This window comes from Pyxicephalus adspersus, chromosome 9, assembly GCF_032062135.1.
Source record: "Pyxicephalus adspersus chromosome 9, UCB_Pads_2.0, whole genome shotgun sequence".
Lineage (NCBI taxonomy): Eukaryota > Metazoa > Chordata > Amphibia > Anura > Pyxicephalidae > Pyxicephalus > Pyxicephalus adspersus.
Genome location: NC_092866.1, coordinates 36,454,717 through 36,467,241, shown reverse-complemented (window position 1 = coordinate 36,467,241; position 12,525 = coordinate 36,454,717). Strand labels below are relative to the sequence as shown.

Here is a 12,525-nt window from a genome sequence, read left to right as displayed (position 1 = left end):
AAATAGTGTGTGTGTGTGTGTAAATATATGTACATACAGTGGTACCTTGGTATAGGTTCTTAATTTGTTCCAGATCCTTGAACTTATACCAAACAGGACCTATACCAAAGTGTTCCCGTAAGAAAAAAAAGGAAAATGATTAATCCCTTCCCATGAAAAAAAATCCTATTGTTATTGGCATATTATACATTGATGACGTTGTATAGAATAACTTAAACACTGCCTAATACTAAAATACATAACAAAAGGCAATTAGATGAATTAAATGAAAATGTAACCTCACTTTACCTTACTGAGAAGAGTTGAGTGCCTACTAGGATCGTGCGTGTGTCTGTACATATACATGTGTGTGTGTGTGTGTGTATGTATGTATGTATGTGTATATATATAATATTTATGTAAATATTAGACCAGATATTATTGTTGTATCATATTTTGTTCATTTCCTCAGGCCTAATCTGACAGTGGCAGAAAAGGAGAAAGAGGACCTGAGGGACTCCAAGCCACGCTCATTACGTTTCACGTGGAGTATGAAAACTACCAGCTCAATGGAACCAAATGAGATGATGAGTGAAATACGCAAAGTGCTGGATGCCAACAGTTGCCAACATGAACTACATGAGAAGTACATGCTGCTTTGTCTTCATGGTTCACCTGGGCATGACAACTATGTACAGTGGGAAATGGAGGTGTGCAAGCTTCCACGCCTCTCCCTAAATGGTGTGCGCTTCAAAAGAATTTCTGGCACTTCTATGGCGTTTAAGAACATTGCCTCCAAAATTGCCAATGAACTCAAACTTTAACCAGGCTTCAGCTCTCAGACTGAAACTGCAAAAGAGGCACTTGCAGCCCCCTTGTCATAGCTTGCCAGAATTTTGGATGGAGGAAGTTCCATTTGTTCTCTTTGGAGGCCTGTCCTGGAAGAACAAACCAGACTTTGTGGTTGGGGGTTGGCAGGGTGCCCTAGGAATGACTACTACTCCTTTCATTGTAGGTTTTGAGGGTATTTTATTCGAAATAGGTTTATAATTTCTTTTTTGTTATTTTAAAGATTGGGAATGGGGCTCAGGTTATCTAATAGACTGATGAGAGGAAGGGTTGTAGAATGCAAATGTAGAGTGGATCCCTTCCGAATAATGTGTGTCAGCTCTATGATGCAGTTTTTCTGGTACAGTTTATAAAAGAGAAAAAAATGAGAGTTTGGAAAAGGGGTTGAACCTCCTTTGTCTACAGATAAGTTCACATTGTACAGAATGAATATAAAAATATTGTACAATGTCTTTGTATAGAAGAGGTTTAAAAATCGTCATGACACTGAACTAATAGCTCAGGGTGCTCTTCATACACAGGTACAGGTAAAGACATACCTAGCATGGGGAAATATTGTGCAGGTAACTAGATTTGTATGTTGGAAACCTGGTGGGCTGCCAATGTTTTTATAAATATATGTGCTGTTTTTTTTTCATTATTTATTTTCTTTTGACAGTACCATAATTTAGCTTCAATAGTTATTCCATGGTGATACAAAAATGTGAACAACTGTTCAAAATTCTCCAAGTGCACATTGAGTTCCTCCTTATTTTCTTAGTCCAAACCTCCTGTTTTTCTTTGCAGATTAAATAGTATTTTTTATTATATATTTTCCCCATATGCCTCATAATAAGGGGCCCTGCCCAAGAGCCCACTATGATTTCCATCTACAAGTTCTGTGTTCACATGTTTCCCCTTATTAAATAGCATGACTACACACCACCATAACTAGGTCACTGTATACAGAATGCACCCCTATATTCTAGACACTTCTGTGAAGAACAGAAATACTAGACATTGTTTGCCACACTCTCCATGTATATATCTACATGTTTCAGGTTCAAATCCAGGAAAATATTAAGTTATAGGACAATTGAAAGTCAGAGTGAAGGCAACTTTGTTGAAGAAATGCCTGTGGAATGTACAGTGAATACAGCATATCAAACTTTATCTACCCCTCAATTGCGATTGTGGGCGGTATCTGCTGTAAATATAAATCCAAATAATGTGGATCACCCCCACTTGCGGTTGAGGGGTGAAGCAAGTTTCCATGACCCCAACAGGTGATAGCTTGCAAGCGTTATAGTTTATTTGATTTTATTTTCCTTTGTGTGAATGATTTCATTGCTGTTTGAAAAAAAAAAAGAAACTAAATGCGGTTGACACTGACTGTTTTATTTTTCTAAAGTTTTCTATATGTCATGAGTACCTTCAATATATTCTCGAATACTCTAAACAGTGATACTTCAAACACAAAAAAACTAAAGAGCAATTATGGATAGAGTTGAGTGAATAACCATGTTAACTCGGATCATGCCAGACTTTAGATATGTAAAATTTGGTAGTTCATGCCCAGTATTTCTGATTGTCAGCACGCTCTTTAATGCTGCATTGCATGAGCTCCCACTTTGCTGTGCCACCTTCTCCTTTTCCAAAATGTGTCAACAGCAATGACACAAACTACATATAACACCTGGTAGAAGCACAGGGTATTTTGAGTTTACTGGTGGTTTGGTCAGTGGATACTTGTCACAATGCATCAGGTTAGATGCCATTCAGTGTCATTAATATTTTTCTCACAGAAAAATGACTGACTGCTAGTAAACACCCAAACACTAGCAATACCAATTTGCCCTTGATCTCTCTCAAAGACACATAATTATTACTGATATGTACTTTACTATTTGTTCTAAATAGCACCACAAGCTTAAATACATAAAAAGGTACCCAACCTATTGTGCACAAAAACCCACACAGGAATACTCTGGGAGTTGTGGTGTCCTGCTCTGTCAAAAAGTGTTTTTTTTTTTTTTTCTTTATTTGTTAAGTCATGTTGATAAGCCCATTTAAAATACAATAAATACACATAAAGGTGTTGCACGGTTTCACATGTATTTCTTATGACTTATTAGCAGTGACAAAACATCACACTATATCTGTCAGAAGCGCAACACTTTATATATGCTCAAAATTTTGTATGTATTTATGCACGCATACAGTTTTTAAATTCTCAAACCATGGCACCTAATGCTAAAGCATACACATTTAATGCAAATTACGTGACAAACAGCTAAATTAACATGGTAATCTCTACCTTTTTGGTAAAAAAAAAATATATTGATCAGGCTTCTTTTATATGGTGCTACCTGACATGACTTGAAGATTTCAAGAACAGGAAAATGAAGATTTGCATACTAGTTTTAGCTGCTTTTATCTCCTGTGTAAGAGAACTGGTGCCCCATCAACTGTCTTCTTGTGAAGAATGGTGCCCCTATCATGTGTGCTGGCGAAGATTAGCTGGAAGTGGGATTAAATGAGTCAGGCGAAGGCCCCTGTATAGTGCTTGAGAAGCAGCAGGTTTGAGGATCATGGATTTAAACCATCCAGGTCATTTAAAAAAAATAAAAATGTGCAACTGTGCTTTGATGAATAATATATATATATTGTGTATATGTGTGTGTATATGTATAATTTCTGCTTCATTTTTGACAGCCTCTCTTCCCAAGACTTCAGGGCTGCTCCTTCCTGAACCAGACGCCAAGGATCTTGATGAAGTCCGGTTGGATGTTGAAGGGGATGGACGCAGAGGAAGGCAGGTACCAATTCCCGAAGAGCATGGCTTCTGACTTCCCGCAGTTGATTTTTGCCCCTGAAGCTCGGCCGAAGTCTTCGCAGATCTGGACAAGCACGTCGATAGAACGCTTGTTCACACAGAACACCGTCATGTCGTCCATGTAGACCTAGCACTTCATTTCCCTTCTGTCTGCTCCTAGTGCAGTGATCCCTCTGATCTCTGGGTTCCGTCTGATGCGTTCGGTGAAGAGCTCTATACAACTGACAAAAAGAAGAGGTGACAGAGGGCAGCCTTGTCTGACCCCGGAGAGAACCTGGAAGGGGTTAGTCTTTCAGCCGTTCACCAGCACTGTACTGTGGATGTCAAGGTACATCAGGTTAACATGAGCAAAACATTTTACCCAGACCATACTTATGGAGGGCTCTAAGAATGAGCCTGTGGGGGACACGGTTGAAGGCCTTCTCCTGGTCCAGGCTGACCAGAGCGGCGTGGATGTTGCAGTCCTGGATGTAGTGGACCGTGTCTCTGACCAGTGAGAGGCTGTCCGCAATCCTTTACCCTGGAATTCCGCAGGTCTGGTTCGGGTGGATGATCCGTCCGATAACCTTCTTTAGCCGGTTGGCCAGTACCTTGGCAAAGATCTTGTAGTCCACGTTGAGGAGAAAGATGGGACCCCAGTTCTTTAGGTCACATTTCTCGCCCTTCCGCTTGTACAAGATGGTGATCATGCTTCCCCTCAGCAATGGTGACATTCTGTCCACCACCACCAACTCCTCGTACAGCTCGAGTAGGTCCGGGCCTGCGAGATCCCACAGCACTACATAGTGCTCCGCTGGGAGACCGTCGCAACCCCGGGTCCCACCCCGCCTAAAGGATTTGATGGCAGAGAAAAGCTCCTCCAAAGTGAGGGGGGCGTCTGTGGACGCTGCGCCTGCAGGATCAAGGGTGTTAGTGATACCTGACAGGAACCGGTTCGCAGCGTCGTCTGTTTCTTTGGGAGAGTAGAGGGTCCAGTAGAAGTCGCTGACCACTTCCATCACCTCTGACTTCCCTTTCTGGGGTGTTCCGGTCAAGTCCCGCAGCTCCGCGAGGGGTGTGTGGCCAGAGTGGAGCTTCCGGAAAAAGAAAGAGTTGAAATTCTCACCTTTCTCAAGATGTTCCACCTTGGAACAGAAGATGATGCGCCTGGCGTCCTCCTCGAAGTGCTGTTTCAAACGCTTCTTGGTCTCCTCCAGGTCTCGCCTAATGTCCCAGCCACAGTGGTAGAGGTCCTGCAAGGACTGCAGCTCACGCTGCAGTCTCTTGAGTTCTCTCTTCCTTGCACACACCTGTTAGCGTCCCCTCAATTGAAAGAAGCTGCAGAGCTTGACTTTCACAAATTCCCACCAATAACTCACCTTTTCGAAATGCTTCTTGTCCTCCCTCCAGTTGACGTACTCACCCCTCAGTTCCTCCAATCAGTTCTTCCTTTTTCAGCAGGGCACAGTTCAGCTTCAAGAAGCCTGGGCCTGGGCCGAAGCCCTTGCCGAGGTCCCCCTGAAAGAGAATAGCCCTGTGGCCTGAGAAGAAGCAGGGAACCATGGAGTGGCTGTTGTACGTTACCTCTCTTGATGTAAAGATGAAGTCTATCCTTGAGCGGACAGATCCATCCGGGCGGCACCAGGAGTAGTTTACTGCGCCGCTTCCGATGGAGCCTACAACGTCCTTCAAGGAAGCTTCTGCCACCATCTCTGAGGAGGTGGGAGGTAACCTCCAATTTTGCCATGATGCCGGACCTGCGCCCATCCTCCTCTATTGGGCAGTTGAAATCACCGCCCATTATTACTGCCCTGGTGGTTGCGAGTTGGGTTCTCGGGGTCTGGAAAAGCTCCAGCCACTCATTCTTTTCAGGGGAGGTGTACACGTTGATGAGCCTAACGGGCTCTCCTGCCCATGAACCGTTTATGACCAGCCACAGGGCATGAGTCCAAAGACTGTCAAAGGACTAAGATCTGCAACCTCTGCGGGGAGAAGGATCACATCTACCAGGCGTGCCCCAAAAGGATCCGTTCCTATGCGGGGGTACTCAGAGGCACAGGACCAGTCGGCAATCAACCCAGACACGACAACAGAGGGGGACCAGCCGCCAGAGGTGAGCGTAGACTCCCAGATGCCCGAGGGCAGCCCGCTTCCCCACCCACTCCTCCCAGACCCTCTTCCTCCACCCCTAGGCCCCACACCGCCCATGACCTCTCCTTAGAAAAGGCCTTCCCCCCTGCCCACCTCCTCCAAGATGGACACCTCCAGTGCCCACATGAGGGGGAAGAGGAAACTCCCCCAGAGCCCCGCAGCGGACAGAGCTGGCCCTGAAAAGGCCTGTGAAGGAGGAGACCCCCCTCCTCCCCCCCTCCCGGTTCACTGAGGACCTCACCGAAGTGGTCGAGTACCTGGAGAAAATGCCCCATGACCCTAGTTTGTTTCAACCCGCTAGGGAGGAGGACACTGCGTTCTGGGAGATGGTTGAGGAAGAGGGAACAGCCCCCCTCTTGGTGTAAGTCGTACAGTCTCCGGCTGAAGAGTCACTTTCCTGCAAACTATCATGGCTAAGATTTCAATCTTTTCCATCAATGTGAGGAGCATAAGGGACCCAGTCAGAAGGCAGACTGTACTCAGCTTCGTGGACACCCAACCAGGTGACATTGTCATGTTGCAGGAATGTGCCCTTCCCCCCCTCTAGGAGATAGTCATCTGTCCTCCTAGTGGACCCAGGGTCCCTCTTACTGGTCTGGGGGTGGCGATTGCAAGTCAGCAGGCGTAGCCATTCTGATCAGGGGTGGGCGCTTCACGCTTGACGCTGTCCATGAACTCGTCTGTGGCCGACTTCTGGTCATAGACGGTTCATGGGCAGGAGATCCGTTAGGCTCATCAACGTGTACGCCTCCCCTGAAAAGAATGAGTGGCTGGAGTTTTTCCAGACCCAACTCGCCATCACCAGGGCAGTAATAATGGGCGGTGATTTCAACTGCCCAATAGAGGAGGATGGGCGCAGCTCTGGCATCATGGCAAAGTTGGACGTTACCTCCCGCCTTCTCAAAGAGATGGTGGCGGAAGCCTCCTTGAAGGACGTTGTAGGCTCCATCGGAAGCGGCGCAGTAAACTACTCCTGGTGCCACCCGGATGGATCCATCCGCTCAAGAATGGACTTCATTTTTACATCAAGAGAGGTAACGTGCAACAGCCACTCCATGATTCCCTGCTTCTTCTCGGACCACAGGGCCATTCTCTTTCAAGGGGACCTCAGCAAGGGCTTCGGCCCAGGCCCGGGCTCCTGAAAGCTGAACTGTGCTCTGCTTGAAAAGGAAGAACTGATGGAGGAACTGAGGGGTGGGGTATGTCAACTGGAAGGTGGACAAGAAGCATTTTGACAAGGTAAGTGATTGGTGGGAGTTTGTGAAAGTCAAGCTCCGCAGCTTCTTTAAGCAAGGGGACGCCAACAGGTGTGCTCTAGGAAGAGGGAACTCAAGAGACTGCAGCGTGAGCTGCAGTCCTTGCAGGACCTCTACCACTGTGGCTGGGACGTTAGGTGAGACCTGGAAGAGACCAAGAAGCACTTGAAACAGCACTTCGAGGAGGGCGCAAGGCGCATCATCTTCTGTTCCAAGGTGGAACATCTCGAGAAATGTGAGAAGTGCAACTCTTTCTTTTTCCGGAAGCTCCACTCTGGCCACACCCCCCTCGCTGAGCTGCGGGACTCGACCGTAACAGGAAAAGGAAGTCAGAGGTGATGGAAGTGGTCAACGACTTCTACCGGACCCTGCGAACCGATTTCTGTCAGGTATCACTAACACCCTTGATCCTGCAGGCGCAGCGTCCAAGGAAGCCCCCTCACTTTGGAGGAGTTGTCCTCTGCCGCTAAATCCCTTGGGCGAGGGAGCACCCCGGGTTGCGACGGTCTCCCAGCGGAACTCTATGTAGCGCTGTGGGTTCTCGTAGGCCCGGACCTACTCGAGCTGTACGAGGAGTTGGTGGTGGTGGACAGAATGTCACCATTGCTGAGGGAAGGCATGTGATCACCATCTTGTACAAGCGGAAGGGCGAGAAATGCGACCTCAAGAACTGGCGTCCCATCTTTCTCCTCAACGTGGACTACAAGATCTTTGCCAAGGTACTGGCCAACCGGCTAAAGAAGGCTATCGGACGGATCATCCACCCGAACCAGACCTGCGGAATTCCAGGGTGAAGGATTGCGGACAGCCTCTCACTGGTCAGAGACACGGTCCACTACATCCAGGACTGCAACATCCACGCCGCTCTGGTCAGCCTGGACCAGGAGAAGGCCTTCAACCGTGTCTCCACGGGCTCATTCTTAGAGCCCTCCGTAAGTATGGTCTGGGTAAAATGTTTTGCTCATATGTTAACCTGATGTACCTTGACATCCACAGTACAGTGCTGGTGAACGGCTGGAAGACTGACCCCTTCCCGGTCCTCTCCGGGGTCAGACAAGGCTGCCCTCTGTCACCTCTTCTTTTTGTCTGTTGTATAGAGCTCTTCACCGAATTCATCAGACGGAACCCAGAGATCAGAGGGATCACTGCACCAGGACCAGACAGAAGGGAAACAAAGTGATCGCTCTACATGGACGACATGACAGTGTTCTGCGTGGACAAGCGTTCTATCGACGTGCTCGTCCAGATCTGCGAAGACTTCAGCCGAGCTTCGGGGGCAAAAGTCAACTGCGGGAAGTCAGAAGCCATGCTCTTCGGGAATTGGTACCTGCCTTCCTCTGCGTCCATCCCCTTCAACATCCAACCGGACTTCATCAAGGTCCTTGGCGTCTGGTTCAGGAAGGAGCAGCCCTGAAGTCTTGGGAAGAGAGGCTGTCAAAAATGAAGCAGAAATTCGGCCTCTGGAGCCTCAGAGACCTCACCATCGAAGGGAAGACACTAGTACTCCGCCTGGCCTCCCCCGCACCAACACCTGCAAGGCCATCACGAGGGCGACCTTCCACTTCATCTGGGGCTCAAAGATGGACCGAGTGAAGAGAGCGACGAAGTTCAAAGAACATCAGAAGAGCGGCAAAGGAGTTCCGGACATTGCGGCGATGCCGAGTGTCTTCTTGCAACACAGTAGGGACATTGGTGGATCGATCGACCTCTGCAGGAAACTCCATGTCACGTTTCTTCCTCCTCCCACTCTGAAGGAGCCTGGGATGGGACAGGTGGGACAGCTCCATGCCAGACACCCCTTGGTTCTACTTGGACACCTTCAAGTTCATCAAGGAGAACGAGCTGCAAGGGGTCAGGCCTGACCTGTGGAAGACGATCTACAAGCAAATCCGTGGAAAGGACTGTATGGAACCTGTTTTGGGTAGGAACGTAGCCACCTGTGAAGAAATCTGGATCAACATCGGTTCCAAAAGACTTACCAACAGGCACAGGGACTTGGCCTGGATGGCGGTTCAAGGAGGACTACCCTTGAGGACTTTCATGCACGCCAGGAACTTATGTAGGTACAGACACTGCCCCTTCTGAGTCATCGAAGAGGAGACGGCTTTGCATGTCTTCTGGCAGTGCCCCTACGCCCAAGCCGTGTTGAAGACCCTGGAACAGGAACTGAGCCAATTCGTCCCAAGAACGTCCATCACATACTGCGCTATGCTGTATGGTCTGTTCCATGGCGAATTCACGGAAAAAGTCGAAGGAGCTTGGAGGATTTTGAACTGTGCTAAGGACGCTATCTGGTGCGCCAGGAAGCGCCTTTTTCTCTGGAGGGAGAGGATGTCCATCGAGGACTGCTGCAGACTGGTCCTCAGTCTGCTCAGAGTCTATCACCTCATGGACTTTCGGGAAGAGGACGTCTGAGAAGGCCCCCCTCCGCCCCCAAGCTGTCTTTGTAAAAATGATTTATGAACTCTAATAAAGCATCGGGCCTGTGAGTTCCTCCCTTTTTGGACACATAAAAACCATTACTAATTTGACACCAATACTGCCTTTCTTGATTTTTTAAACTTCCTTTTTATACCTCTTGTTAAATACTCAATTATTTTACTTGCCTTCATTCCCAAGACACATCTTTTACCTCTAGACGTTTACTTCATTGAGATTTTCTATACATTTGTTTCTTCTACCTACTGGTTTTTTCATGTAAGTACCCTTTTTTATTCTTGAATTGAATCTCGTTTGACAGTCTACATAATAATGCTTGCAAATACATGACATTTTAAATTTATAGAAATGTTATAATATTAACCTATATACTCACAATACACACCTATTCCTAACTATGTGACATATTCTTCTAACCTTACATCATATAAGTCATCATAATACCATTTATTGTAAATACCACATATTTATGATGAAAAAAATAAAAGTATGTTTCTATATCTGAAATATTTATTTTCGTACTGTGTATTTTTTCATATAGCAAATGTTTTTTTTATATACAGCCTGCAATTCTACATCAGGCTAAAAGGTCCCCTGAGGAAGCCGCAAGGGCGAAACGCCTTGGGGACACAATTGAACCTTCCATTTTGCAATATCGGTAGTGATAACTTGTCTAGATAAGAGGTTAAAAACCACCCTCTTGCCCTTTGATACAACAAGGTGGATCTCATTGTAAATATGATGTTATTTGTAAAAAATTTGCACCCTTTTTTACTTTGTATTCCTGAAATATAGGAATAATATTGTACATTACAACGAATACACTGCCACAACAAACAAATACCCTGGCTTGTAACTTCTTTTCATTATAAACTCAATTGGGATAGGGGTATATCACTCCAAAACCAACCCCGACCCCTCTCCCCCTGATCCCAGCTCTGCCATAGCCCTCTGCAACAAAATAGCAGGCATAGGAGTATTGTCATTATGGGCAGGAGTCGGATTTGGTTTGGCAGATGTTTTCCAAGGCAAGGTTTTTTGTGAATGATCCCAATGATGCTACAAATCAAGCTGTAAAAGTAAAGGTATGTACTGATGACAGCTAATACTTTGTTTTGTCAAACATTTTAGTTTTCATTGACAAATAATATACAAAATACGTTGAGGTAAACAACTTACTATAGCATTTTTATTGGTTCAAAAAGTTTGTTTAATATCAGTTAATATACTAAAAAAAAAAACCTCTCTAATGTATTTGCAGTGCAGCTTGCCTCGGAAGTAGAGGACAAAAAAAAAATATTAGGAATATTGGCAGCTTTAAAGGTTGTATATTATTCTGCATCTGTAAGACCAGCCTGAAGTGAATCATACTGAAAATATATGCTCAATAAAAGATGTGGGAAAATGATCTAGAAAGTGAATTAACCTCCACAGCGATAACCCCAAATGTGGCTCGGGGTAAAAAAAAACAAAAAAAGACAGTGGTAACCATGAGCCACACCTGGGGTAGCTAAAACAATGAAAAACAATAGTAAATAAAGCCTTACCTGGTCTGCCCGCATCCTCCTTCGTCCTTCTTCACGATCCCTGTCCTCTCACATCTTCCGGCCGGCATTCTCTGCATCTGATGAGTCACCAGGGGCTTCCCGGGGATGTCAGTGCATGGGGCCGTTGCGTTGGGGGAGTGGCGGGAATTTCAAATTATTTTGTATTGCATTCAATACAAAATAACTGCATTAAAAGCAATACAATGGATTTATATGTCTAAAAGCAGTACATTGTCCTTCATTAAAATTTACATTATAATATATTAGTATGAGTATATTTTTTAAAAAAATAAAAATTAAATAAAAAAAATGTATTTAGATTATTATTTTGACATGTTTTTGGGTTTGAAACTTTATTATACTCATACTGTAAATGAAATTTTCATGAAAAACAATGTACCGCTTTTAGAAAAATAAATCCGGACAGAAATGGACCGCCCAGGAGGTTAAGGAGCGCACCACTCAGGAGTTTGACACAGTTTTATAGATTTATTCAGGGAGGATAGTCCTATAACTTGCCATTTATGACCTTTAAAAAGAAATTACAATTTTACACTGGAAAATATAATTTTATATGCATAGGTTGTACTAAAGCTAGGGTCCTCATTTCCAGTACTTGCAGGCCACATTTTGGTATCAACAGTCCTTTCTAAATCTGTAAACAATTCTTTACTTCATTTGCTGCTGTCTGTTACAGAGATACTAAAAATTTGTGCAGATCCCTGCCCTTGTGCTGAGGAACTCTGTCCTAAATGGATTAAGACCTGACAGAGGACCTTTGTAGTAATGAACAAAGGCAAGTAAAGCACCATTACCTGGTGCCCAATGGTAGCTGCAATAAAATAAGAGGTAAGAGAAGGGAGATTAACCTATATGCTAATCTAATATAATGTACAGCTGTAAACCAGAAAGGTCAGACTGGAGATTGTGTTTCCTTTCCATCAGCTTGAACCAAATATCACTCATTACAATAAATGTTAACAGAAGAGCATTTCTGAACACACACCACATCAAAACATTGAAGAAGATTGGCTACAGCAGCTGGGTTCCACTCCTTTTGGCTAAGAACAGGCACCTGAGGCTACAGTTCACACCAGCTCACCATAATTGGACAAGAAAACATGGGAGAAATGTTGCCTGGTCTGATGAGTCTCGATTTCTGCTGCAACATTTGAATTAGAGGTGATGGTTAGAGGTGTTTTTTTGCATGGATCTATCATGTCCAGTATCATTTCTCCAGGGTAATGGTCTAACAGTATTGGGGATATATTCTTGTCCCATTTTGGACTGTTTAGTACCACTAATTCAGCATTGTTTAAATGCCACTGCCTTCCAAAGTATTGTTGCTGACTGTCTATTCCTTTGACTGCAGTGTACTCAGCAGTCCAGCACGTGGTATGTGCTATGTCTCAAAGATTATATCTTCTCAAACAATGTCTTTCTACTAAAAAAAAGAAATGAGCAGAAAGTAGGTGCAAGCCGAAGAGAACGAAGACCATTCCAGAGAGTT

The 12,525-nt window shown here is 45.1% G+C and overlaps 1 protein-coding gene across 7 annotated transcripts in view; it reads left to right on the top strand.

Annotated features, from left to right (window-relative positions):
• The window catches only part of MARK2 (microtubule affinity regulating kinase 2), an 80,591-nt gene extending 78,392 nt beyond the window's left edge, over positions 1 to 2,199 (top strand). For all 7 annotated transcript variants that reach the window (XM_072421429.1, XM_072421434.1, XM_072421432.1 and 4 more), the window contains one exon: positions 452 to 2,199. In XM_072421429.1, the coding sequence (XP_072277530.1) occupies positions 452 to 803 (352 nt within the window). In that variant the 3' untranslated portion in view covers positions 804 to 2,199. The remainder of the gene's footprint in view (positions 1 to 451) is intronic.
• Positions 2,200 to 12,525: the final 10,326 nt, after the last annotated feature.